This window comes from Schistocerca nitens, chromosome 12 (genome assembly GCF_023898315.1).
Source record: "Schistocerca nitens isolate TAMUIC-IGC-003100 chromosome 12, iqSchNite1.1, whole genome shotgun sequence".
Classification (NCBI taxonomy): Eukaryota; Metazoa; Arthropoda; class Insecta; order Orthoptera; family Acrididae; genus Schistocerca; species Schistocerca nitens.
This window is the reverse complement of record NC_064625.1, coordinates 152,559,137-152,585,375: the sequence shown is the minus strand read 5'-3', so window position 1 is coordinate 152,585,375 and position 26,239 is coordinate 152,559,137. Positions and strand designations below refer to the sequence as shown.

At 39.9% G+C, this 26,239-nt stretch overlaps 1 protein-coding gene and 1 pseudogene across 1 annotated transcript in view; one reads left to right on the top strand and one right to left on the bottom strand.

Annotated features, from left to right (window-relative positions):
* The window catches only part of LOC126215171 (uncharacterized), a 134,514-nt gene that overhangs the window by 62,839 nt on the left and 45,436 nt on the right, over positions 1-26,239 (top strand). The window contains exon 6 of the mRNA XM_049941838.1: positions 9,428-9,613. Within this exon, the coding sequence (XP_049797795.1) occupies positions 9,428-9,613 (186 nt within the window). The remainder of the gene's footprint in view (positions 1-9,427; positions 9,614-26,239) is intronic.
* On the bottom strand, positions 18,533-18,650 carry LOC126215528 (5S ribosomal RNA; annotated as a pseudogene).

Below are 26,239 nucleotides of genomic sequence, written 5' to 3'. Positions count from 1 at the left end.
AGGAATAAGTTAATATTGTTAACAAGAAATGACAGTAAGGACTATATATATTGAGAGGCCAATGTCTAAATACCCAGACTCGTAAACAGGGGTCGACTAGAGATTCATGAACTTACACCACTTATTGCTGAACCACCCATTTCTGAGCCAAAAATATCCTTTTAGAATGGGTAGAGTCACCTCAAAATATAATACCATACTACATAAGCAAATGAAAATAAGCAAAGTAGACTAATTTTCATGTCGATCACTCAATTCTGATACCGTTTAAATAATAAAAATGGCAGTATTAAGTCTTTGAACATGATTCTGAACGTGGGCTTTCCACGACAGCTTACTATCTACCTGAACACCTAGAAATTTGAACTGTTCAGTTTCACTAATCATATGCACATTCTGTGAAATTAAAATGTCAGGTTTTGTTGAATTGTGTGTTAGAAACTGTAAAAACTGAGTCTTACTGTGACTTAGCATTAGTTTAATTTTCTACAAGCCATGAACTTGGGTCATGTACTGCACTTTTTGAAACCGAGCCAATGTTGCACTTTACATCCTTTACTACCAAGCTAGTGTTATCAGCAAACAGAAATATTTTAGAGTTACCCGTAATAATAGAGGGCATATCATTTATATAAATAAGGAACAGGAGTGGCCCCAACACTGATCCCTGGGGCACCCCTTACTTGACAGAACCCCACTCAGACCCGACATCACAGCCATTATCAACATTGTGAATAATGACCTTTTGCTGCCTGTTGATAGAGTAAGAGATGAACCAATTGTGAGCTACTCCCCATATTCCGTAATGGTCCAACTTCTGGAGCAGTATTTTGTGATCAACACAATCAAATGCCTTAGTTAATCAAATGCCTTCTGAAACCTTTTGTTTAGCCATCCAGTACCTCACAGAGCAAAGATAATATAGCATTTTCAGTTGTTAAACGACTTCTAATGCCGAACTGTACATTTGATAGAAAATTGTGTGATATAAAATGATCAATTATCCTTACATACACAGCCTTTTCAACAACTTTTGCAAACACTGATGGCATAGAAATAGGTCTAAAATTAGCTACATTATCTCTTTCTCCCTTTTTATAAAGCGGCTTTACTACTGAGTACTTTAATCCCTCAGGAAAGTGACCATTCCTAAAGGAAAAATTACAAATGTGGCTAAATATAGGGCTAACATGTGCAGCACAGTACTTTAATATTCTGCTAGACACTCTATCATAACCATAAGAGTCCTTATGTCATATATATTAAATGTTTCATCATCATCAGCTGTTTTTATCATTAAATCATGTGATCTCTTCAAGTACTGTGCTCAGACACAACGTGTTCGCAACTACTTCTTCCTCAGGGAACAGTCTCAGGCAATATGCAGGCAACTGACTCCAGCGACCTTCTGCAGGTCTTTGTCGTGTCGGCCTGTCACTCTTCCTCGTGATGTGTCTGTCTGTCTGTCTCTTGGACTTCATTCCAGTGCCACATTTGTCCACCAGCCATCATTCTGCTGGCAACATGCCCAGGCTATTGTTATTTCATAGTGGCTGTTTTCCCCAGGATCTCCTTGAAATCGAAAATTGAACTGATATCTTCTGCCTTCTTTTCTCTTTCTTCTTAATCTGATCATAGAACTTTCTGTCCCTCACTGTGTAGTACTCAGTGTCAATCTTGTACAAGGATGTGGTGAAAAGTAATGCCTCCAAATTTTTTATTATGTTCTCAATATTAGTTGAGGTATTATGGGTCATGCATATTACGTGGTCAGCTTTCCTGCTTCTTGATCTGGATGATCACTTCCTCACAGCTTCCAAGAGTACCACAATGTCAATGTCATCCACAAAAGATGTAGTTGCCTATAATTTGTTTCTTCCTACCACATCTGCTATTATTATTATTTCTTTATTTTCTCAGATGTTATGTCTGGTCAAAAATGGAAAGTGACGCGGACCTTGATCAAGCGTGACTTCCTTTTAACTGTATGGTATATGTTATATTGCATTTAGTAACTTTCGGGTAATTGAACATGTATCAATAATTCCAGATTTCTGTAGTTGTATATATACGTTTGGATGTAGCTGTATTGCGTTGATGTACTGGTGGATATTGTGTGGTATGACTCCTGTAGTTGATAGTATAATTGGTATAATGTCAACTTTATCCTGATGCCACATGTCCTTGACTTCCTCAGCCAGTTGGATGTATTTTTCAATTTTTTCTCCTGTTTTCTTTTGTATATTCGTTGTATTGGGTATGGATATTTCGATTAGTTGTGTTAATTTTTTCTTTTTATTGGTGAGTATGATGTCAGGTTTGTTATGTGGTGTTGTTTTATCTGTTATGATGGTTCTGTTCCAGTATAATTTGTATTCATCATTCTCCAGTACATTTTGTGGTGCATACTTGTACGTGGGAACATGTTGTTTTATTAGTTTATGTTGTAAGGCAAGCTGTTGATGTATTATTTTTGCTACATTGTCATGTCTTCTGGGGCATTCTGTAATTGCTAGTATTGTACATCCGCTTGTAATGTGATTTACTGTTTCTATTTGTTGTTTGCAAAGTCTGCATTTATCTGTTGTGGTATTGGGATCTTTAATAATATGCTTGCTGTAATATCTGGTGTTTATTGCTTGATCCTGTATTGCAATCATGAATCCTTCCGTCTCACTGTATATATTGCCTTTTCTTAGCCATGTGTTGGATGCGTCTTGATCGATGTGTGGCTGTGTTAGATGATACGGATGCTTGCCATGTAGTGTTTTCTTTTTTCCAATTTACTTTCTTCATATCTGTTGATGTTATGTGATCTAAAGGGTTGTAGAAGTGGTTATGAAATTGCAGTGGTGTAGCCGATGTATTTATATGAGTGATTGCTTTGTGTATTTTGCTAGTTTCTGCTCGTTCTAGAAAGAATTTTCTTAAATTGTCTACCTGTCCATAATGTAGTTTTTTTATATCGATAAATCCCCTTCCTCCTTCCTTTCTGCTTAATGTGAATCTTTCTGTTGCTGAATGTATGTGATGTATTCTATATTTGTGGCATTGTGATCGTGTAAGTGTATTGAGTGCTTCTAGGTCTGTGTTAGTCCATTTCACTACTCCAAATGAGTAGGTCAATATTGGTATAGCATTAGTATTTATAGCTTTTGTCTTGTTTCTTGCTGTCAATTCTGTTTTCAGTATTTTTGTTAGTCCTTGTCTATATTTTTCTTTTAGTTCTTCTTTAATATTTGTATTATCTATTCCTATTTTTTGTCTGTATCCTAGATATTTATAGGCATCTGTTTTTTCCATCGCTTCTATGCAGTCGCTGTGGTTATCCAATATGTAATCTTCCTGTACCCGTGGTCTAGGGGTAGTGTCTTTGATTCATAATCATAACGTATTCGGTCCCGGGTTCGATCCCCACCACTGCCTAAATTTTGATAAATAATCAGCATTGGCGACCGAAGACTTCCAGCATAAGAAGTCAGCCTCATTCTGCCAACGGCCTTGTCAAAGAGGGCGGAGGAGCGGATAGAGGTTCAGGGCACTCTCTTGTCCTAGGGGTGGGAAATTACCCCTAAAGGCGGAAGAATCAGCAATGATCAACGACATGAGGATGCAGAAGGCAATGGAAACCACTGCATTAAAGACACGTAACGTGTATCCACAGGACATGTGGCCTGTAATTGAAGAAGTGTCATGATGATCTCTCCATTGGCAAAAGATTCCGGAATAGTCCCCCATTCGGATCTCCGGGAGGGGACTGCCAAGGGGGAGGTTACCATGAGAAAAAGATTGAATAATCAACCAAAGGATAACGTTCTACGAGTCGGGGCGTGGAATGTCAGAAGCTTGAACGTGGTAGGGAAACTAGAAAATCTGAAAAGGGAAATGCAAAGGCTCAATCTAGATATAGTAGGGCTCAGTGAAGTGAAGTGGAAGGAAGACAAGGATTTCTGGTCAGATGAGTATCGGGTAATATCAACAGCAGCAGAAAATGGTATAACAGGTGTAGGATTTGTTATGAATAGGAAGGTAGGGCAGAGGGCGTGTTACTGTGAACAGTTCAGTGACTGGGTTGTTCTAATCCGAATCGACAGAAGACCAACATCGACAACGATAGTTCAGGTATACATGCCAACGTCGCAAGCTGAAGATGAACAGATAGAGAAAGTGTATGAGGATATTGAAAGGGTAATGCAGCATGTAAAGGGGGACGAAAATCTAATAGTCATGGGCAACTGGAATGCAGTTGTTGGGGAAGGAGTAGAAGAAAAGGTTACAGGAGAATATGGGCTTGGGACAAGGAATGAAAGAGGAGAAAGACTACTTGAGTTCTGTAACAAGTTTCAGCTATTAATAGCGAATACCCTGTTCAAGAATCACAAGAATACTTGGAAAAGGCCGGGAGATACGGGAAGATCTGAATTAGATTACATCATGGTCAGACAGAGATTCCGAAATCAGATACTGGACTGTAAGGCGTACCCAGGAGCAGATATAGACTCAGATCACAATATAGTAGTGATCAAGAGTAGGCTGAAGTTCAAGACATTAGTCAGGAAGAATCAATACGCAAAGAAGTGGGATACGGAAGTACTAAGGAATGACGAGATACGTTTGAAGTTCTCTAACGCTATAGATACAGCATTAAGGAATAGCGCAGTAGGCAGTACAGTTGAAGAGGAATGGACATCTCTAAAAAAGGCCATCACAGAAGTTAGGAAGGAAAACATAGGTACAAAGAAGGTAGCTGCGAAGAAACCATGGGTAGCAGAAGAAATACTTCAGTTGATTGATGAAAGGAGGAAGTACAAACATGTTCCGGGAAAATCAGGAATACAGAAATACAAGTTGCTGAGGAATGAAATAAATAGGAAGTGCAGGGAAGCTAAGACGAAATGGCTGCAGGAAAAATGTGAAGACATCGAAAAAGATATGATTGTCAGAAGGACAGACTCAGCATACAGGAAACTCAAAACAACCTTTGGTGACATTAAAAGCAACGGTGGTAACATTAAGAGTGCAACGGGTATTCCACTGTTAAATGCAGAGGAGAGAGCAGATAGGAGGAAAGAATACATTGAAAGCCTCTATGAGGCTGAAGATTTGTCTGATGTGATAGAAGAAGAAACAGGAGTTGATTTAGAAGAGATAGGGGATCCAGTATTAGAATTGGAATTTAAAAGAGCTTTGGAGGACTTACGGTCAAATAAGGCAGAAGGGATAGATAACATTCCATCACAATTCCTAAAATCATTGGGGGAAGTGGCAACAAAACGACTATTCACGTTGGTGTGTAGAATATATGAGTCTGGTGACATACCATGTGACTTTCGGAAAAGCATCATCCACACAATTCTGAAGACGGCAAGAGCTGACAAGTACGAGAATTATCGCACAATCAGCTTAACAGCTCATGCATCGAAGCTGCTTACAAGAATAATATACAGAAGAATGGAAAAGAAAATTGAGAATGCGCTAGGTGACGATCAGTTTGGCTTTAGGAAAAGTAAAGGGACGAGAGAGGCAATTCTGACGTTACGGCTAATAATGGAAGCAAGGCTAAAGAAAAATCAAGACACTTTCATAGGATTTGTCGACCTGGAAAAAGCGTTCGACAATATAAAATGGTGCAAGCTGTTGGAGATTCTGAAAAAAGTAGGGGTAAGCTATAGGGAGAGACGGGTCATGTACAATATGTACAACAACCAAGAGGGAATAATAAGAGTGGACGATCAAGAACGAAGTGCTCGTATTAAGAAGGGTGTAGGACAAGGCTGTAGCCTTTCGCCCCTACTCTTCAATCTGTACATCGAGGAAGCAATGATGGAAATAAAAGAAAGGTTCAGGAGTGGAATTAAAATACAAGGTGAAAGGATATCAATGATACGATTCGCTGATGACATTGCTATCCTGAGTGAAAGTGAAGAAGAATTAAATGACCTGCTGAACGGAATGAACAGTCTAATGAGTTCACAGTATGGGTTGAGAGTAAATCGGAGAAAGACAAAGGTAATGAGAAGTAGTAGAAATGAGAACAGCGAGAAACTTAACATCAGGATTGATGGTCACGAAGTCAATGAAGTTAAGGAATTCTGCTACCTAGGCAGTAAAATAACCAATGACGGACGGAGCAAGGAGGACATCAAAAGCAGACTCGCTATGGCAAAAAAGGCATTTCTGGCCAAGAGAAGTCTACTAATATCAAATACCGGCCTTAATTTGAGGAAGAAATTTCTGAGGATGTACGTCTGGAGTACAGCATTGTATGGTAGTGAAACATGGACTGTGGGAAAACCGGAACAGAAGAGAATCGAAGCATTTGAGATGTGGTGCTATAGACGAATGTTGAAAATTAGGTGGACTGATAAGGTAAGGAATGAGGAGGTTCTACGCAGAATCGGAGAGGAAAGGAATATGTGGAAAACACTGATAAGGAGAAGGGACAGGATGATAGGACATCTGCTAAGACATGAGAGAATGACTTCCATGGTACTAGAGGGAGCTGTAGAGGGCAAAAACTGTAGAGGAAGACAGAGATTGTAATACGTCAAGCAAATAATTGAGGACGTAGGTTGCAAGTGCTACTCTGAGATGAAGAGGTTAGCACAGGAAAGGAATTCGTGGCGAGCCGCATCAAACCAGTAAGTAGACTGATGACCAAAAAAAAAAAAAAAAAAATCTTCCTGTTTAGTGTGTTTTCCCTTGACAATGCTCTTTTTCTTACATTTGTCTCTTCCAAAAGCCATATTTATATCATTGCTGAATACTTCTGTTATCTTTAGTAACTGATTGAGTTGTTGATTTGTTGCTGCCAGTAGTTTTAGATCATCCATGTATAGCAAATGTGTGATTTTGTGTGGGTATGTTCCAGTAATATTGTATCCATAATTTGTATTATTTAGCATGTTGGATAGTGGGTTCAGAGCAAGGCAGGACCAGAAAGGACTTAATGAGTCTCATTGGTATATTCCACGCTTAATCTGTATTGGCTGTGATGTGATATTTGTAGTAACCATGAGTGGGGTACACTATCAAAAGCTTTTTGGTAATCAATGTATGCGTAGTGTAGTGACATTTGTTTAGTTTTAGCTTGATATGTCACCTCTGCATCTATTATCAGTTGCTCTTTACATCCTTGTGTTCCTTTGCAACAGCCTTTTTGTTCTTCATTTATAATTTTGTTCTGTGTTGTATGTGTCATTAATTTCTGTGTAATGACGGAAGTTAATATTTTGTATATTGTTGGTAGGCATGTTATGGGGCGATAGTTAGCTGGGTTTGCTGTGTCTGCTTGATCTTTAGGTTTCAGATAAGTTATTCCATGTGTAAGTGTATCAGGGAATGTGTATGGGTCTGCAATGTAACTGTTAAATAATTTAAAAACAAAGATGATGTGACTTACCGAACGAAAGCGCTGGCAGGTCGATAGACACACAAACAAACACAAACACACACACAAAATTCAAGCTATCGCAACAAACTGTTGCCTCATCAGGAAAGAGGGGAAGGAGAGGGAAAGACGAAAGGATGTGGGTTTTAAGGGAGAGGGTAAGGAGTCATTCCAATCCCGGGAGCGGAAAGACTTACCTTAGGGGGAAAAAAGGACAGGTATACACTCGCACACACGCACATATCCATCCACACATATACAGACACAAGCAGACATATTTAAAGACCTATTTTTCCCACGTGGAATGTTTCCCTCTATTATATTGTTAAATAATTTAGTTAGATGTGAATGTGTTGAGGTGAACTTCTTTATCCAGAAATTTGCTATTTTATCTTTTCCAGGGGCTTTCCAATTGTGAGTAGAATTAATTACTCGGGTGACTTCATGCTGCAAAATTATCACTTGAGGCATTTGTGGTATCATCTTGTATGTGTCTGTTTCTGTTTGTATCCACCATGCATGCCTGTTATGTTGTACCGGGTTTGACCATATGTTGCTCCAGAAGTGTTCCATGTCTGTTATGTTTGGTGGATTGTCTATTTTAATGTGTGTGTTATCTATTGTCTGGTAAAATTTCTTTTGGTTTGTGTTGAATGTCTGGTTTTGTTTCCTTCTATTTTCACTTTTTTGTATCTTCTAAGTCATTTGGCCAGTGCTTGTAATTTCTGCTTCTTTTCATCTAATTGCTCTATTGCTTCTTGTTGTGAGATTTTACCTAACCTTTTTCGTTTTTTTTCTGACATTTCATTTCTTATAAATTGTGTTAGCTGTCCGATGTCTTTCCTCAGTTTTTCTATTCTGATCTGTAGCCTGTGTTGCCATGCTGGTTTTGTGGGTTTCTTCTGTGTGTTGGTTGGTTCTGATCTCTGCCTCATGTGTATATTTAGTGTAGTGAGTGCTCCTATATAAACCAGTAGTTGTAACTCTTCCATAGTTGTGTTTTCATTTATTTTGTTGTGTATGATTGTGTTGATAGTTTTTATTGTTGTTTCGACTTGTGTGTTATTTGGCGGTCTATGTAAGAATGGTCTAATGTCTGTATTTGTGTCTTTGTATTCTATGTATGTCAGCTGAAATTTTTCTTCTATATCTAACATGTGTGTCACTTCGTGTTCTATTTGTGCTTGTTCTGGTGGCTGTCTTAAGATTTCGTTTTCCTCTGATTGTTTAATTGATGCGTGTTGTTCTTTGTTTGTTTGCTCTGGGATGTTTGAGTCCATTACTGTATTTTCTTCTTCTTCTTCTTCTGATTGCACATTATTTTATTCCAGTATTTGTTGTACTTGTTTTTTGATGTTTTCTAATTCTGACTGGGGTATCCTGTTATTTTGATTATTACACGGATCTGATCAGCTAGTCATTGTTCTGTTAAAAATTTTAATTCTGGGTATCTGGTAATAAATGTTGTGTATACTTGTGATCTGTATCGAGTTGTGTTGGTTCCTAGATTTGTTGCTTGGTAATAACAGAACATGAGGTGTCGATTAACTTTATCTGACCATCTCATCCTCTGTCTTTGTTTTCCTTCTAGGGTGGTTGCAGGAAGCATATCCTGCAAAACACCTCTATTTGGATTTAAATCATTTTCCAGTTGGCTAGCAGTGTCGTTACCATTGTGGGCGGGCATAGGGTTCAAGCGTCGTCCCCGACCATGACGGCGCTTGCCTGAGGCTTCTTTAGTTCTGTCCTGAACCAACTAATCACACTAAAAGGGGGGTTAGCCCTATTAGTGGTTTGTTCTTTTCGTCGCCTTTTACGACTGGCAGAACATACCGTAGACCTATTCTTTTCCCGGGCCTTCACGGGGTTTATTATTATTATTATTATTATTATTATTATTATGTGTTATTTATTTACTACAACTATTGTAATATAAACTCATTAGGAATGTCTGGATAGATGTAAGAGAGTGCATGAAGGCTAAGTGAAATAAATGTGTAAATAAATATTACAATCTGGTTCACTGTCATTTTGCAGATGTATCGTCCCACTGCTAACAGTGTGTGCAGACACCTTGGAACGCCTCGAGCTTTACCAGTACGACGTACCTCGAAATGAGGCGCGTGAGGCATTCGTTGCTCTGGGCAAGCTTCAGAACCTGCAAGAGCTCACTTCAATGTCCTTGGACTCATCTTTAACAGGAATTGTTCCTCTGGCATTCAGGTAAGCTATGCGATGTCTGTCTGTGTCGTATATAGGATGAAGCAGAAGTCCACCAACAAACTTCCTGAGGTTGTAGTTCAGACCAAAAGAAGAAAAAAAAAGTCCAGTAAACATAGACTGTGAAATGTGTATCTTAGGAGCTGTTAGCACTTCTTCAGTAGAAGAGATGTTTCACAGTAGTGGAGATGAAAAAATGCTAATAGTTCATAAGCTGTGCATTATAAAGCTAATGTTTCTCTAGACATATTTTCCTCATTTTCATCCATACTACCAGCTGTGACAGTTTGTTGGTGCAGCTCTGGTTTATCTGGTATGTGCGTAACTAACACACATTTATTACCTATTGTACAGATATCCACTGTTTATGTGAGAGAAAGAGACACTATCCACTAATTCACATGAGAGATAAACTGCAGATTATCTTCTAATAATAATAATCAAAGCATGAAGTCTGCATGCATACTCCGCAAGCCACCGTATGGTGTGTGGCAGAGGTCACCCTGTACCGCTATTATTCATTTCCTTTCCTGTTCCACTTACAAAAATAGTGAGAGAAAAATGAATGTATATATGCCTCTGTATGAGCTCTATTTTTCTTATCTTCATGGTCCTTATGCAAAATGTACGAGGGCTATCCACAAAGTACATTACGTTTTCGTTTGTGTCCGTCAGGGGCGGGGCTAGCGCGGCCATCTTGGTGTCATGGCATTCCGCCGCTCAGTCGGCATCCTGCCGTGCTAGTGAGAGGTTCGTGCTGTACTCCGTTGAGTTACTGTGACAGTTTGAAATGTCAGCGTTAATTGAAAATGCCGCGAAGTGTGAAGTGCGTGCTGTAATAAGGTTTCTGACTGCAAAAAACTGTACACCGATAGAAATCTATTGGCAGCTTTGTGACGTGTATGGGGACAACATAATCACTGAAGGTGGAGTGTGTCAATGGGTCAAAAAATTTAAAAATGGCCGAACTAACGTTCACGACGAAGAGCGAAGTGGGAGACCCAGCATAGTGACTGCCGAACTTGTTGAAAAAGTCGATGCCGCGGTCCGCGAAAACCGTAATTTCACAATAACGGAACACTCTGAGTTTTCCACAAATTTCACAAAGTTCGTTGCACGAAATCATTACCGAAAAGCTCGGTTACCACAAGTTTTGTGCAAGATGGATACCAAAAATCTTGACAGAGATTCACAAAAATCAGCGAATGGCTGCAGCGTTAACATTTTTGGACGCTTACGAGAAAGATGGCGACTCATTACTCGATCGCATCGTTACTGGCGACGAAACATGGGTTAAGCATGTGAACTACGAGACAAAATTGCAGTCAGTGCAGTGGAGGCACACACATTCCCCCCAAAAACCCAAGAAATGCATGCAGACAATGTCAACAAGGAAGGTGATGGCGACTGTCTTTTGGGACAGAAAAGGTGTGATTTTTGTGGATTTCCTGGAAAGAGGCACTACAATAAACTCTCAAAGGTATTGCCAAACTCTGCACAACCTCAGAAGAGCAATACAAAACAAGCACAGGGGAAAGTTGGGCTCAAAGGTGTTGCCGATTCACGACAACGCCCGGGCCCACACGACAAATGCCACTCGTGAAGTTCTCGAATCTTTTAAGTGGGAGTTGTTCCCTCATCTGCCGTACAGTCCCGACCTGGCACCGAGCGACTTCCACTTATTCCCAGCAATGAAGAAGTGGTTGGCTATGCAGCGTTTTGATGACGACGCACAGCTTCAGGAAGAGGTAACCACGTGGTTGAAGGTGCAGGCGGCCGAATTTTACGACGAAGGAATTTCCGAGTTCGTCCATCGCTAGGATAAGTGCCTCAATTTAAATGGCAACTATGTAGAAAAGTAGTATTTAAGTGTGGCTTTCATCTTTATATAATAAAAAAAATTGCAATACTTTATTTATTTTTAATTCCAAAACGTAATGTACTTTGTGAATAGCCCTCGTATGTTGGCAGCAGTCTGCAGTCACTTCAGATGCTGGTTCTCTAAATGTTCTCACTGATGTTCCTCAAAAAAAAAGTCACCTACCCTCTAGGGATTCCAATTTGAGTTCCCAAAGCATCTAGCACGTTGATCGAACCTACTGGTAACAAATCTAACAGTCCGCCTAGGAATTGCTTCGATGTCTTGTGTTTATCTGACCTGTTGCAGATCCCAAACACTCGAGCAGTACTCAGAGTGGGTTGTACTGGTGTCCTATATGGATTTTCTTTACAGATGGACCCTTTCCTAAAATTCTGCCAATAAACTGAAGTCAGCCATTTCCATAACCCTTACATGCTCATACCATTTCATATCACTTTGCAGTGCTGCACCTAGATGTTTAATCGATGTGACTGTCAAGTAGGACACCACTGATGCTGTATTCAAACATTACTGCATTGTTTTTCCCACTAATCTGCATTAACTTACATTTCTCTACATTCAGAGTGAGCTGCCATTCATCACACCAACAAACATTTTTATCTACGTCATCTTGTATCATCCTATAGTTGCTCGATAACAATACCTTCCCGGAGCCAAGCTAATATAATATCGAATTGTAACAAGCTAACAATTTTTGGTTTTATATTATCTTGGCAGTTACAGTTTCCTGTGACAATGTATTTTAAAGCATGTATGACATGTGATACATCTGTGATAATTCTTCTACCATTGATGATGGTGCAGAACCGAGACCAATAGCAAAATAAAATGACAATATTACAGACAGTTCACAGTGTTACGCATTTTGTAAAATTTGTAAATGCCATTGACCGTCACCTAAGCGAGACCTTCGAGGGGGTGCTCGGTCACCCAGATGACACTGTTCTGCTTGTTCACGTGACCACTGATGTGGAATGTTGCTTCGTCAGGAAACGTGAATGGAATGTCAGGCTCCACGTGCACCAGTTCCGAGATGATTTGTGCTTGCTTGCCCACATTTGTGTGAACTGCTGCACCGTCTGCAAGAGATTCATTCCTACATCGTGGTGCAAAATTTTAACGACTGACCTTTGAGAAATGTTAGTCTCTCGAGAAAGTCTGTGTGAACTCGGTTGAGCTGGCTGCCATCACTTCCTGAGTGGGGATGATGATCTTTCTAGTTCGGACAGATATCTTTCTGCCACTGTTTGCCTTGCAATTTGTCCTTCCAAACTTCTCGTAGATCCTTCCAATTGTCAGTCACGATGGTACATCCCATCCAGTCCGTGCCTCAAATTTTCCTTGTATGGTGCTTGGGGATTAAAAGTCCTCCATCCAGGTAGTTGTCTTCCTTCATTCCTGAATGTCAAGAGGCTATGATTTAATCTGAAGAAAAAAAAAAAAAAAAATCCCACTTAATCTTTTTGCTTCACTCTGTATTTTGATGATCATATTTGGCTGTTTCTTCCAAGTATGTTGTGATTTCTGATGTAATTGCAGTGAGACATGAGAACACAACTGTTTTTTCCAAATATTTAGAGGATTTAGCATCTATATTGATGTGAGAATGTGACAAGATGTCTTCATCTATGCTTCCAAACAAGTCATTTACTCATTGCTATCTCATTGACTGCACAGAACTGGCAGTTGACACTCATCATTTCATTTCCATCACATCTCATGGTGACTGTTGATGACATTGGTGCATGAGATAAGTATGTATGTCACTGGCCCCTGTCTAGGCTTTTACCAGCTCCTACAGAAATGTGTACTGTTGGCGAGTATTTCTCCAATTTTAAAGTCACTTCTATTCTGAATACAAATGATTCAGACAAACTGCAATTTAAACATGCTAGATATTAATAAAAAGCTGAGATTTGTGTATACAGTACATTCCTATGGTTGGCAGCATAACAAAATTTGGTTCCCACTCACCACTCCCCCGCATTTGTCATTTTTCCGCCAACCTGGTATCATTATTCTCTTTCCAATGCTTCTGAATTCTTCAAAATGAATTTGTACATGACCTCAATTGCCAGAGCTTCATCAGTAGATGTGACATGTCCCCTATATTAATCTATTACACAACACAAAAATATATGTAAAAACAAAGATGATGTGACTTACCGAACGAAAGCGCTGACAGGTCGATACACACACACACACACACACACACACACACACACACACACACACACACAAAATTCAAGCTTTCACAACAAACTGTTGCCTCATCAGGAAAGAGGGGAAGGAGAGGGAAAGACGAAAGGATGTGGGTTTTAAGGGAGAGGGTAAGGAGTCATTCCAATCCCGGGAGCGGAAAGACTTACCTTAGGGGGGAAAAAAGGACAGGTATACACTCGCGCGTACACACACACATATACATCCACACATATACATCCACACATATACAGACACAAGCAGACATTGGAATGACTCCTTACCCTCTCCCTTAAAACCCACATCCTTTCGTCTTTCCCTCTCCTTCCCCTCTTTCCTGACGAGGCAACAGTTTGTTGCGAAAGCTTGAATTTTGTGTGTGTGTTTGTGTTTGTTTGTGTGTCTATCGACCTGGCAGCGCTTTCGTTCCGTAAGTCACATCATCTTTGTTTTTACATATATTTTTCACCACGTGGAATGTTTCCCTCTATTATATACACAACACAAAAATATTGACTTCAACAGCAATAGTTTGATCTGCAAATGTAAGATGACCCTCTATTTTTTGAATGAAGAATTCGGGAAAAAGATCTTGTCTTATAGTCGGGTAAATATGGAAATTTCAGGTGCAGATAAACGTTTGGTCAATCAGGTAATTTCTTTGTCCTGCCACAGTGACAGCTCAATGTTTCGCTTCACTGTAACATTGTGAACAGCTGTTCTGGGCTCTAGTGTAGCCTGTGATACCTCCTCTGTGGAATGCTCAGACACATTGCTGCCAACTTGGTTATCTTCCAGTCGTAATAAATTTTCTTCAGTTGCTCATTCTGCCAGAAAACACATCTGTGATCTTTGTGTGCTGTCACGAAACGCAGGCCTTGCTGCATTGGGAACGCCTCAACAATACTTATTACTGTACCGTAGAAGCAAGCGCATCTGAAGGATATCTGTGGAGAGGCCAAATTAACTTTTCATTCCTGAAAAGGGGCAGCTACCTTATAAGCAGTTGCAGAGGCAACAGTCTGAATGACTGGCTGATGTGGTCTTGTAACATTAGTCAACATGACCTTGCTAACCCAAGAGCATGCATCTCTACTGTACGGTAATCTGATGATGACATCCTCTCGGGTAAAATATTCTGGAGGCAAAATAGCCCTCCACCTGGATCTCTAGGTGAGGTCTACTCTGAATGATTTCATCAGAAAAAGCAAATCTGGCAATCTGCAGGACAGGGTGTGGATTCACAAATCTCTTAATTGATAAGTGTAAAACTTAAAAAGAGAAATGACTAGGTTGCTGTTACCAGATTCAAATGGATGTAGCTTTTAGTATTTATGCAGAGCTGAAGAGACTTGCACAGCGTCGACTATTGTCGACAGCTGTAGCCTTCGGACTGAGATGAATTCACAACAACAATGTTCGCATATTCTATAGCCCTTTGTGTACAACCTAGAATGGCATTGGCCCTTTACTTAGCTTGCATTTATTGTGAATCTCTCACCCAGTGCAAAGTACCCAGTGACTCGAGAAAAGTACAGGTGACTCCTGTTAAAAAGTGAACCAACGAAATTACAAACCAATATCGTTAACATTAGTGTGCTGCAGCATTCTTGAGCTTATTCTAATTTGAATGTAATAAATTTTCTTGAGGGAGAAAAACTGATAGCCACAAACCAACACAAATTTAGAAAGCATTGCAAGTGCGATTTCAACTTGGCCTTTCCTCACGCAGTATCATGCAGACTATGGATAAAGGGCAGCAGGAACATTCCATGGTTCTAAATTTCCAGAAAGCATTTGACAGAGTGCCACGTGGCAGTCTGTTAATGGAGGTCTGAGCATGCGGTTTAGGCCTCCAGGTATAAGTGGCCCGGAGATCTTTTAAGCGATAGAACCCAGTAGTTGTCCTCGAAGGTGAGTGATCGTCAGAGACAATAGTATTATCAGGAGTGCTCCAGGAGGGTGTAATACGACCACTATTATTTTCTGTTTACATAAATGATATGATGGACCGGATGAGCAGTTATTTGCTGATGATGCTGTGATGTACGAGAAAGTGTCATCATTGAGTGACTGTGGGGGGATACAAGATAACTTAGACAATACTACTACGTGGTGCAATAAATGGCAGCTTGCTCTAAATGTAAGAAAACGTAAATTAAAGAATATGAGTGGAAAATTAAATCTGTAGTGTTAAAATAACAATATTAGTTGTGTGCTGCTTAACGTTGTCATGTCAGTCAAATATCTAGATGTAACACTGCAAACTGATATCAAATGGCACAAATATATAAGTGTGTTGTAGGTAAGGCAAGTGGTAGACTTCAATTCATTGCAAGAATTTCAGAAAATTGTAGTTCATATATAAAGGAGACAAATACATATCACTTTTGTGACCCATTTTTGTGTACTTTCCAAGTGCTTGGGATCCCTTCCAGTTTGCATCAAAGGAAGACATTGAGCAATTCAATTTTCATACAAATCAGTTTGATTGAAGTGCCAGTATTATGGAAATGCTTCGTAAACTCAAATGGGAATCCCTAAAGAGAAGTTGATGTGCTTTTCATGAAACACTACTGAGAAAGTTTAGACAACTGGCATTGTGACACACTGCAAATTGATCCTACTGCCACTGATATAAATCTCACGTAAGGATTGCGAGGATAAGAGAGATCACGGCTTGTATGGAGGTGTGTAGAGCCATTTTCCCCTCACAACATCTGCAAGTGGAACAGAAAAGCAGTGGCATGGGGTATGCACAATATGTATGTATGTATGTATGTATGTATGTATGTATAAGTTGTAGATGTGGAACAAGTATCCTGACTTCAAAAGAGCATCTAGTTGTGCGTTAGGTAATTGATTTGATTTTTATTTGATACTGTAGGATTACATAGTTGCTGGGAATGTATATGTAACATAGGAAAAGCCAAGAATATGAAACATTTAGTTTCACATGTTTACTCAGAGCAACTATTTTTATTAGGCATGTCAGAATTGATTATTAAGTTACATTAATCACAGGTGTAATTTACTATGCAATCTAAAAACAAAGATGATGTAACTTTCCAAACTAAAGTGCTGGCATGTTGAGAGACACACAAACATACAAACAAAATTCAAGCTTTTGGAACCAACGGTTGCTTCATCAGGAAAGAGGGAAGGAGAGGGAAAGACGAAAGGATGTGGTTTTAAGGGAGAGGGTAAGGAGTCATTCCAATCCCGGGAGCGGAAAGACTTACCTTAGGGGGAAAAAGGACAGGTATACACTCTTCACTGTATTTAAAAGGGAGAATAACGCACAGTTCAGCCCTAAACATGGTAAATGGTAAGCCACTCGAAATATGAGCAATTTAAACAGGCCATTCTGATTAATATCACTCCACTAGCTCTGTAACACAGACCGTGCAACTTCCACACATTTTTTAAACAGTTGCGAGTAACACCTGTAATGAAACAGAGTTGCTACCATTAAGATAAACTTCAGTTCTTTCGCAGTGAACCCCCATAAACAGTGAACACAACAGACCTTCTGGGAAGGGGAAAGTAGTCACAGCACTAGAATGTTAACACCCCATAAGGTGCAGAAACGACAAAAAGAGTCTAACCAAAATATTTGACGAATCGATAGTGAAGTGACCCTCAACATCTCCACACGCTCAGCACAGGCAAATTTCCAGAGTCCCATCACCACCACAACCAATCCGAAACACCATCTTCACAGGATGAGATCTGTGCTCTTCCAAAGCCTTTTATTATCAGCTCCAGAAACTGAGATAAACCGGTCTCACACTCCACAAGTGCTCCTTCCAGTTCAGGCAGCATATTCTAACTGTGTACCTCTGTGCCAGTCGAAGCTCCTCGCATGGAGAACCATTGAAAATCGTGCACTAGTACCACAATCTAGTGATCGATTGATCGATATGAGCCGGGACGGCTCACTTCTTAGAAAATTTTCTGATGTGTCATTGTTCTGTAAGTTTTCCAGCATATTTCTTAGTCACGTGTGACCTAGGTACTGAGCTCCTTTTTGAAGGACATGCCTCCCTCTCTTTCCTCTTCTTCTGCTGCTCTGTGTAGTAGGTGTGAACACTTCTTTGTTTTCCATTCAGGGCTATCTCATTTGAAGAATATCACTGCTGTATACAGGTATAGAGATGTGAAGATCAAGATGGCTGGTCTCACAAAGCAGTTCCTGTGTGCTTCATCTTCATATGGTGATTTCCTTAAAGCGATCCTGATGCCTTTTTTTTTTTTTTTTTTTTTTTGCAATATGAGCAGGAACCTTTCTGTTTCGTGAATGTGAATTTCTTGTATCAGTTCAAAGATACCTAATCGTACTTCATCAAAACATTACAAAAAATTAGATAATTGTATAAAATTAAATCAACAGGCAATTTACTTGGCAAGATTGTCAGAAACGTACCACTACATGCCAGTAATGTTGCGAACATTGTTTGGATGATAATAAATATTTCTGGCACTTAACTTGGAAACAGAATTAACTGGTCCTTAATTATTATTTTATAATAATAATCTCTTGCAATCTTCACACAAGTTTTTATTTATTTTTTGGGGACATAGTTACAAACGTGTTCACAGCACCAGTTCAGACTCGCATATAAAAACAAAACCCTATCCTAACAGTCCAGGAAGGGCCCAACAGTACTGACCGGCCACGTGTCATCCTCAGCCCAAAGGCCTTACTGGATGCCGATACGGAAGGGCGTGCGGTCAATGCACCGCTCTCCCGACCGTATGTCAGTTCACGAGACCTGAGCCGCTACTTCTGAATCGAGTAGCTCCTCAGTTTGCCTCACAAGGGCTGACCACACCCCACTAGCCGACAGCGCTCGGCAGACCGGACGGTCACCCGTCCGAGTGCTAGCCCAGCCCGACAGTGCTTAACTTCGGTGATCTGATGGGAACCGGTGTTATCACTGTGGCAAGGCCAATGCCCATAATTAATATCATAACTTTTTTTAACATTTATTTTTTTTCTGATGAAAAGTAAAAAATTTAATTTCTTCTAATTTAACGTTTTCCTTACTTATTGTGTTTATTTTTACAGTGAACATAATTTTTGTTACACTGGCATATTTTTAAGGAAATTGAGATTTAAGGGACATGAACATTGCATTGCTCCATATTATTGATTGACATTATTAGTTGATCCAATTACTAAATAGACATTAAAAATGAATGAAAAATCCCTGAAAAGCAATCGCAATTGAGAAATACCAATGCAAAACTGAAAGTCAATGCAAACGGTGAAGAGACGATTTAGGAATATGAAATATAATTGTATTTCGGATTGTACACTAATTTCAAGTATTGTGGTCTCCAATACTACTACACATTGTCAGTTACATTACTCAGTGCATGACCAAGCGAGGTGATGGAGTGGTTAGACACTGGACTCGCATTCGGGAGGACGACAGTTCAATCCCGTATCCGGCGAACCTGATTTAAGTTTTCCGTGATTTCCCTAAATCGCTCCACGCAAATGCCGGGATGGTTCCTTTGAAAGGGCACGGCCGACTTCCTTCCCCATCCTTCCGTAATCCGATGAGACCGATGACCTCGATGTGTGGTCTCCTTCCCCAAACAACCCAACCCCAACTCAGTGCATGGAAACTGTTTGTGTGCATATGAAAGAGGCACCAACTGAGGTGTTGCAGTGGTAAGACACATTACTCTCATTCTGGAGTACAATAATTCAAATTCTTTTAATGGTACCCTGATTTACATTTTCCACTGGTCAAGCAAAAGCTGGGATGGTTCTTTCAAAAAGGACACATCTGATTTCTGTCCCCATCCTTCCTTAATCTGAGTTTGTGTCCTATTGCTATGATCTTATTGTCCAAGTGATGTCAAAGGGTAGTCTTTTTTTGTTTGTGATAGCTGCTTCATGACAAATATGGTTGATCTTGGTTTTTGATGGACAGTGTGATTGTCATTTCCATTTTAGCCGATTAGTGACAGAAATACATAGGAAACTTGCAGATGTTGCCAAAATAAATGTTCTTCTCTCAAGCAATTCCACATTTTAATCATCATTCAATATCAACATGCCATCAGGACATAACACTGTCTTCTCTGTTTCCTTGATAACTACATCATTTGCAAACAGTTAAATGCCAATGTCCAGTTTAAATCCTTAATTGTTCCAATTTGGACACTTACATGTTTTTCAGTGTTCTATTCTGAGAGCATGAGCAGGAGGGGTGCAGGATAACTGGATTTGTATTTGATTTACAGACATGAAATTTTGCAGTTTATTCAGAAGGTGTTTCAGAATGCCATAATTTAAAAAAAATGATCATAAGGTTAGGATTTTGTATGTGAATGGTAGATTTACTAACAGATGGCCACACACAGTCCAACACCACACTCTTAATATTGGTAATGTGACACTTTTAACATTCTTTGATGCTCAAACAATGCACTTACTTCTTGCATTCTCATTTTTCTTTGTAGGTGCAACAGACATTGGAAAGTGTATTGAAATAAGACAGAGGAGGTAATTATCATATGCCTAGTAGCTTCACTTCTCAAAAATGTCGTCAGAATACATTCACTTCAAGTTGCTTACATTCTGTCAATGAAAGAATGTAAATGAACCAACTTCAGTGTCAAATTCACAGTCCTCTGAGTCGCTTATTGTGCTGCTACTGAGTGCTTCATTATTTCCGCTGGATGTTTTGAAGTAGTCCTCATCACTGAAAACTTCTGGTCACAAAAGAATACACTCAGGATCATACCAAGCACAATACAGCAATGAACTGGTCACATTTAGATGTGCACTTCTAAAACCTGACAAGTCACCACATTCTAAATAGCCTTTTACAAAACTTCCCACTAAAGGAAGCAGAGAAAACACTAAAATAGCTCCGATGATACCAACAGAGTGCAGCACGTACCATAAACAAGTTATATTACAAATGATGACTTCCAAAACAAACAAAATAGTAGACTGTGTGGAGAAACATAATATTTTGTCAAAATTGAGATGGATGACAGTTGGCTAAGTGTAATATTACATCGAAAGCAATTAACGAACTTTGTGGCAATCTTTTTGTGACATCTTTGACTCCTGGTCGATATATGTTCCCTGGCGGCAGAGCACTGTTTCCGTGCAGTACCAAGTCCAGACAACTTGTGGACATGTGCAAACGCAGCCAAAAAATGGGAGAACTTCGGTATTACCTGGCAAAATCTTAGTGCAGCTGAACACCTACAATTGACAGTGGGTAGGTCTGGTGAACTAGGTACTGTAGCCATCTATGGGCTACAGTTTGAAGGTTTGCTTTCTGAAAGGATACTGATGCAGGATTACTTTGATGTAGTGTGATCTGATGAAAGTCACACCATTCTTTGTAGGCACTGGCCACCAGCCCAAGCTTACCAGAAAGGTGGCAAAGTGTGCTCCTACAATTAAAGGATCTGTTCCCTATTCAGGGCTAGTTCACTGTGCACTAGCACCTTTTGGTAGGTGAGTCTGCAGTTGACTAAGTTCATGAATTGAATAATGCACTAACAAGCCTGGGACATAGTGAAGTCAGTGTAGAAGTAAAACAGTTCCAAATCGGTAACTATTCGAGACTTGAAAACAAATTGAGTCAGCTTGGCTGTGCAGTGGTGTGTTACAGTACAGCAAGCAATAAGCCGCATTGCAAAATTCTTCAGCAGATGCAGTTTTATACGTTTGCATGAATATATCTTCCTGCAAAATTCATTATCTCCAGTTGCAGTAAAGGCTTTGGAAGATGGAAAAACTTTGCAGTGACATCAGTCCATTCTGCCAATGGAAGAACTTCAAAGGGCGATTTTAAGAATCGTGACAACTTCTCTCTCTCTGCTAAGTCTTAGAATCCTGCTGCAAATTTCTTCCTAAGATCTGACGGGAAATTTGGAAATACTGCAATGTCTATTTCAGAATTATTTTTATATTCAAGAAATTGTTGACTTGCAATGTCTTTTTCAAAGCTATTGAGCTTACAACAGAAAGAAGACACACCTTGTATCAACTCGCACATTACTTTCTCATTTCCCTGTAAGTCGGTATTTGAGCATATTTGTATGTTTCAGAATATCTTTCAGGAAAGCCACTGGTACCTTATTGTGTTCATTTGCTAGGCACTCCAGATATTTCCTTGCTTGTCATGCACCCAAGTTGTCTAAGGAGGAGGTTGCTTCTTGTATTTACCAAAACCATTCAATCACTTGACCTTTACTTAGCCAACAAATACTGTTGTGCTGCAGTAAGTCAGAATGTGCCGAACCACACTCGAGTAGAAACTCTTTGAACTGTCTGGGCTGAAAAGGAGAATAAGACCTCATTAAATTAATCATCTTGATCAAGCTGTCCTCTTCTTTCATAGTTGCTCTAAGTTTTCCATAAAGGACTGTCTTGTGAACTATGCACCGGGGATATGGTAGTAGCCCAGTGTTCTTATCCTTGATTCTCTTTACTAGCCCCTTTTCATCAATCATCGCTGTGGCCCCGTCAGTTGAAAGATACGACATTTTGTCATAATTAACATTTGTTTTTGGCGGCACTCTGCAAGAAAAACGAGACAAAAGGTCTCAAATAAATCTTCTCAGCGAGTCTTGCCTTTAAACGCAGATATTGCTATCGAGTATTCCCTAAATGCTTTACTTTCAGTGTCCACAAATCGGACGAAAGGAGACATTTGTTGTAATCAACAATGTCACATGATTCAGGAAGTGCTATGGCGAGGAAGACGTCCTGTGCAGAAGTTCGTGTAAACTACTTGTATTGTCAGCAGCCAAAATTTCGGTTCTTGTTGTGCTGCCTCTTGGCAACAATGGCATACCTAGAATTGTGGTAACAACATCCTTTTTCTATTCAAAAAATTCCACAGCGACTTAAAACATAAATTTTTTACTATCTTGGAGACTGAAAATGGCTTCTGGTGTTTATTAAGCTTCCAACACACATGCAATGCTGCTTTGACAGATTTTTCATTCCCGTTCAGAGTGCTTTAGTAACGGTGCAGTTTTGTGAAAAGCTGCATATGCATGGAGTTTTTTTCAGTATGCAGAGGAATATTTTCATTGAACTGCTGATAAGTTGTTTTGTTGCGCCGCTTTAAATCGGCACTTCTAACAAGAACAACAGTTAAACTGGAACAGCTCCAGGTTCGTCTGGCAGTGTAAAACAATATTGTTCAGTCAACTTAGTCAAAAACTTCCTATTTACACTATCAATTTCCTGCTTTTTAGGATCCATATTAATGTAAAAAAAATTACAACCTTCAAAAACAACAGTTCCATACAAGATTGCAATGACTGCTGACAAAGCAATGATGAATTTGTCTATTTTTATTTGGATTCATTCTTTACAATAATACTGCCGCCAGGCACAAAATGCGTACCGTCACATTGCAAAGAAGTTGCTTCAATATCAGAGTGTACATTGACACACTGCAAAGGAGCTGCTTCCCTGTCATAGGTAATCACCACCACGTACACCTTCGGGCAGACAGAGCGTTTTATTTGGATCAACATAACACACTGTTCTGGCAGCCAGTTCAATCCCTTCTGCCCCACTTTCCAGCACTCTGTCCTGTGTTAGACAGCATAGCAGCTATCTATTTAATCTACCTACTAACAACAGAGCTCAAATTGGTCATGCAGTTACTACAAAATACTATAAAAATGATGTGACAATGAAAACAATTGATTATTGATTAAATTATTTAATTGTCTAGATTTTAAAAAATCTACTGACCAAGAGGTAACAGAACACACATATAAGACTGTTGTGATTGACAAGCTTTCGGAGCCAGCGGCTCCTTCTTCAGGCAGAAGGGTTGAAGGGGAAGGAAGAAGGGTGAAGGAAAAGGACTGGAGAGGCCTAGGAAAAAGGGTGAAAGAAAAGGACTGGAGAGGTCTAGGAAAAAGGGTAAATTTTGGGAAAGTCACCCAGAACTGCAGACTTACCATACGGGATGAGAAGGAAAGACTCTTTCTACTCAAACACACTGTGATCTACAGAAAAATTTTTAAATAATTTACTTGAGTAATTTATACTGTAAAAAAATTTTTTGGCTGTTCAGTTTTTGGCCTTCTGCGGTCTGGATATGTATCATGGTCCACCAGTTGCCGACTGCAGATATAGTCTGACTCGTCACTCCAATCAATTATTTCCAGCCATCCCTGGACAGTGTTGCTTTGTACACCACATCAGGTGTCGCTTCGTATTGACTAAAGAAATGTGTGGCTTGTGAGAACCTGCTCTACCACTGTACCCCATTCGTTTTACAAGGGGCATTTGAAAAGTCTGTGCAAAAATAAAAACTACTTACGTGTTTGGGGTAAACCTGTTTTATTTTTCAACATAGTCACCTTTTTGACTTATACACTTCGTGCAACACTGTTCTAATTTGTTGATCCCTTCTGAATAATGGGAATTGTCTAAGTCTGCAAAATAGCTATTAGTTGCTGCAATCACCTCATCATTTGAAGAAAATCTTTGTCGCACCAGCCATTTCTTCAAATTGGGGAACAAATAGAAGTCTGAGGGAGCCAAGTCTGGAGAATAAGGGGGGGATGTGAAACAAGTTGGAATCCTATTTCCATTAATTTTGCGACCACAACTGCTGAGGTGTGTGCTGGTGCATTGTTGTCATGGAAAAGGAGTTTTTTGCAGTCCAATCGCTGGCATTTTTCTTGCAGCTCGGTTTTCAAATGGTCCAGCAACGATGAATAATATGCACCTGTAATAGTTTTATCTTTTCCAGATAGTCGATGAGGATTATCCCTTGCGAATCCCGAAAGACAGTCGCCATAACCTTTCAGGCCAAAGGAATGGTCTTTGCCTTTTTTGGTGCAGATTCTCCCTTGGTAATCCATTGTTTAGATTGTTGTTTGGTCTCAGGAGTGTAGTAATGCATCCGTGTTTCATCCAAAGTGATGAAACGACGCTTAAAGTCCTGCACATTCTTCCTGAAGAGCTGCAAATCGTCCGTGCAACACTTCACACGATTCAGTTTTTGGTCAAGCGTGAGCGATCGCGGAACCCATCTTGCAGATAGCTTTCTCATGTCCAAATGTTTATGCAAAATATTATGTAGCCGTTCATTCGAGATGCCCACAGCACTAACAATCTTGTGGACCTTAACTCTTCTGTCATCCATCACCATATCGTGGATTTTATGAATGATATCTGGATTCGTAACCTGCACAGGGCATCCAGAATGTTCAGCATCATTTGGGCCCATATGGCCACTCTGAAAATTTTGAAACCACTTATAAACTGTTCTAATTGAAGGTGCAGAGTCACCGTAATGTTTATCGAGCTTCTCTTTAGTCTCCTGAGGCGTTTTGCCTTTCATAGAGTAATGTTTAATCACCACATGAAATTCTTTTTCGTCCATTTTTTGACAATCGCTGGACTTTCTTGATTCACACGAATGCCAAACAGAAAAAAATAGACCAATATGGCTGAAACTTGGTGTGTGTTCTTTCCAAAGATGCTAATAACTGAGCAGGACCTCGATATGCGCTGGTGGTGCCATCTCTCGGACTTTGCACAGACTTTTCAAACGCCCCTCGTAATTCGTCATTCACAGTCATTGTTGGTAGTACACAGGAATTCACAAGTGATTCCTCCCTCTGATTCTGTGTGATTTCTTTACAAGCACACTTCTTGTGCTCAGCAGTCCCTGCCCATTAGTGCACGGGATTTGCCTAGTCTCAGTGTAGCTACAGTTGTTCTTTTGCATTTCCACTCGACAGTCACATCGCCGACAGTTGAACTGGGCAGCTTTAGAGCTGTTGAAATGTTCTGGACCTATTTGGTATTCAGGTGACATCCAGTGATTACTCCATGTTTGAAGCCACTGAGCCCTCCTGACCGACCCCACTTCCTGTTAGCACTTCTCTGCCGACATCACAGTGCTCCCCGTCTACTTTTATACTGACGGGTCTGGCTATTATGACGTGGTCAAATCTGCAGTACGTAGGGGTGTGTGGATACTTTCAATCAGATAATGTATGTCGCACGTTAGAAACAAGTGTACATGTGTTGTGACTGTCCTTTCAGATAGACACTGCATCACTCATACACTGAGGTGACAGAAGCTGTGGGATAGTGATATGCACATATACAGATGGCAGTAGTATCAGGTACACAAGGTATAAAAAGGGCAGTGCATTGACAGAATTGTCATCTGTACTTAGGTGATTACTGTGGAAATGTTTCCAACACATTATGGCCTCACAATGAGAATTAACAAACCGAGGAATGTTATTAGTTTGAGCAAGAGGCACATTCCGTTTTGTAAATTGTTAGGGAATCCAATATTCCAAGATGCACAGAGTCAAGAGAGTGCCAAGAATACCAAATTTCAGGAATTCCCTCTCACAACAGACAATACAGTGACCGATGACCTCCACTGAACGACCGAGAGTAGCAGCTTTGGCATAGAGTTGTCAGTGCTGACAGACAAGCAACACTGTACGAAATAACTGCAGAGATCATTGTGGGACAAACGACGAATGTATCCGTCAGGGCAGTG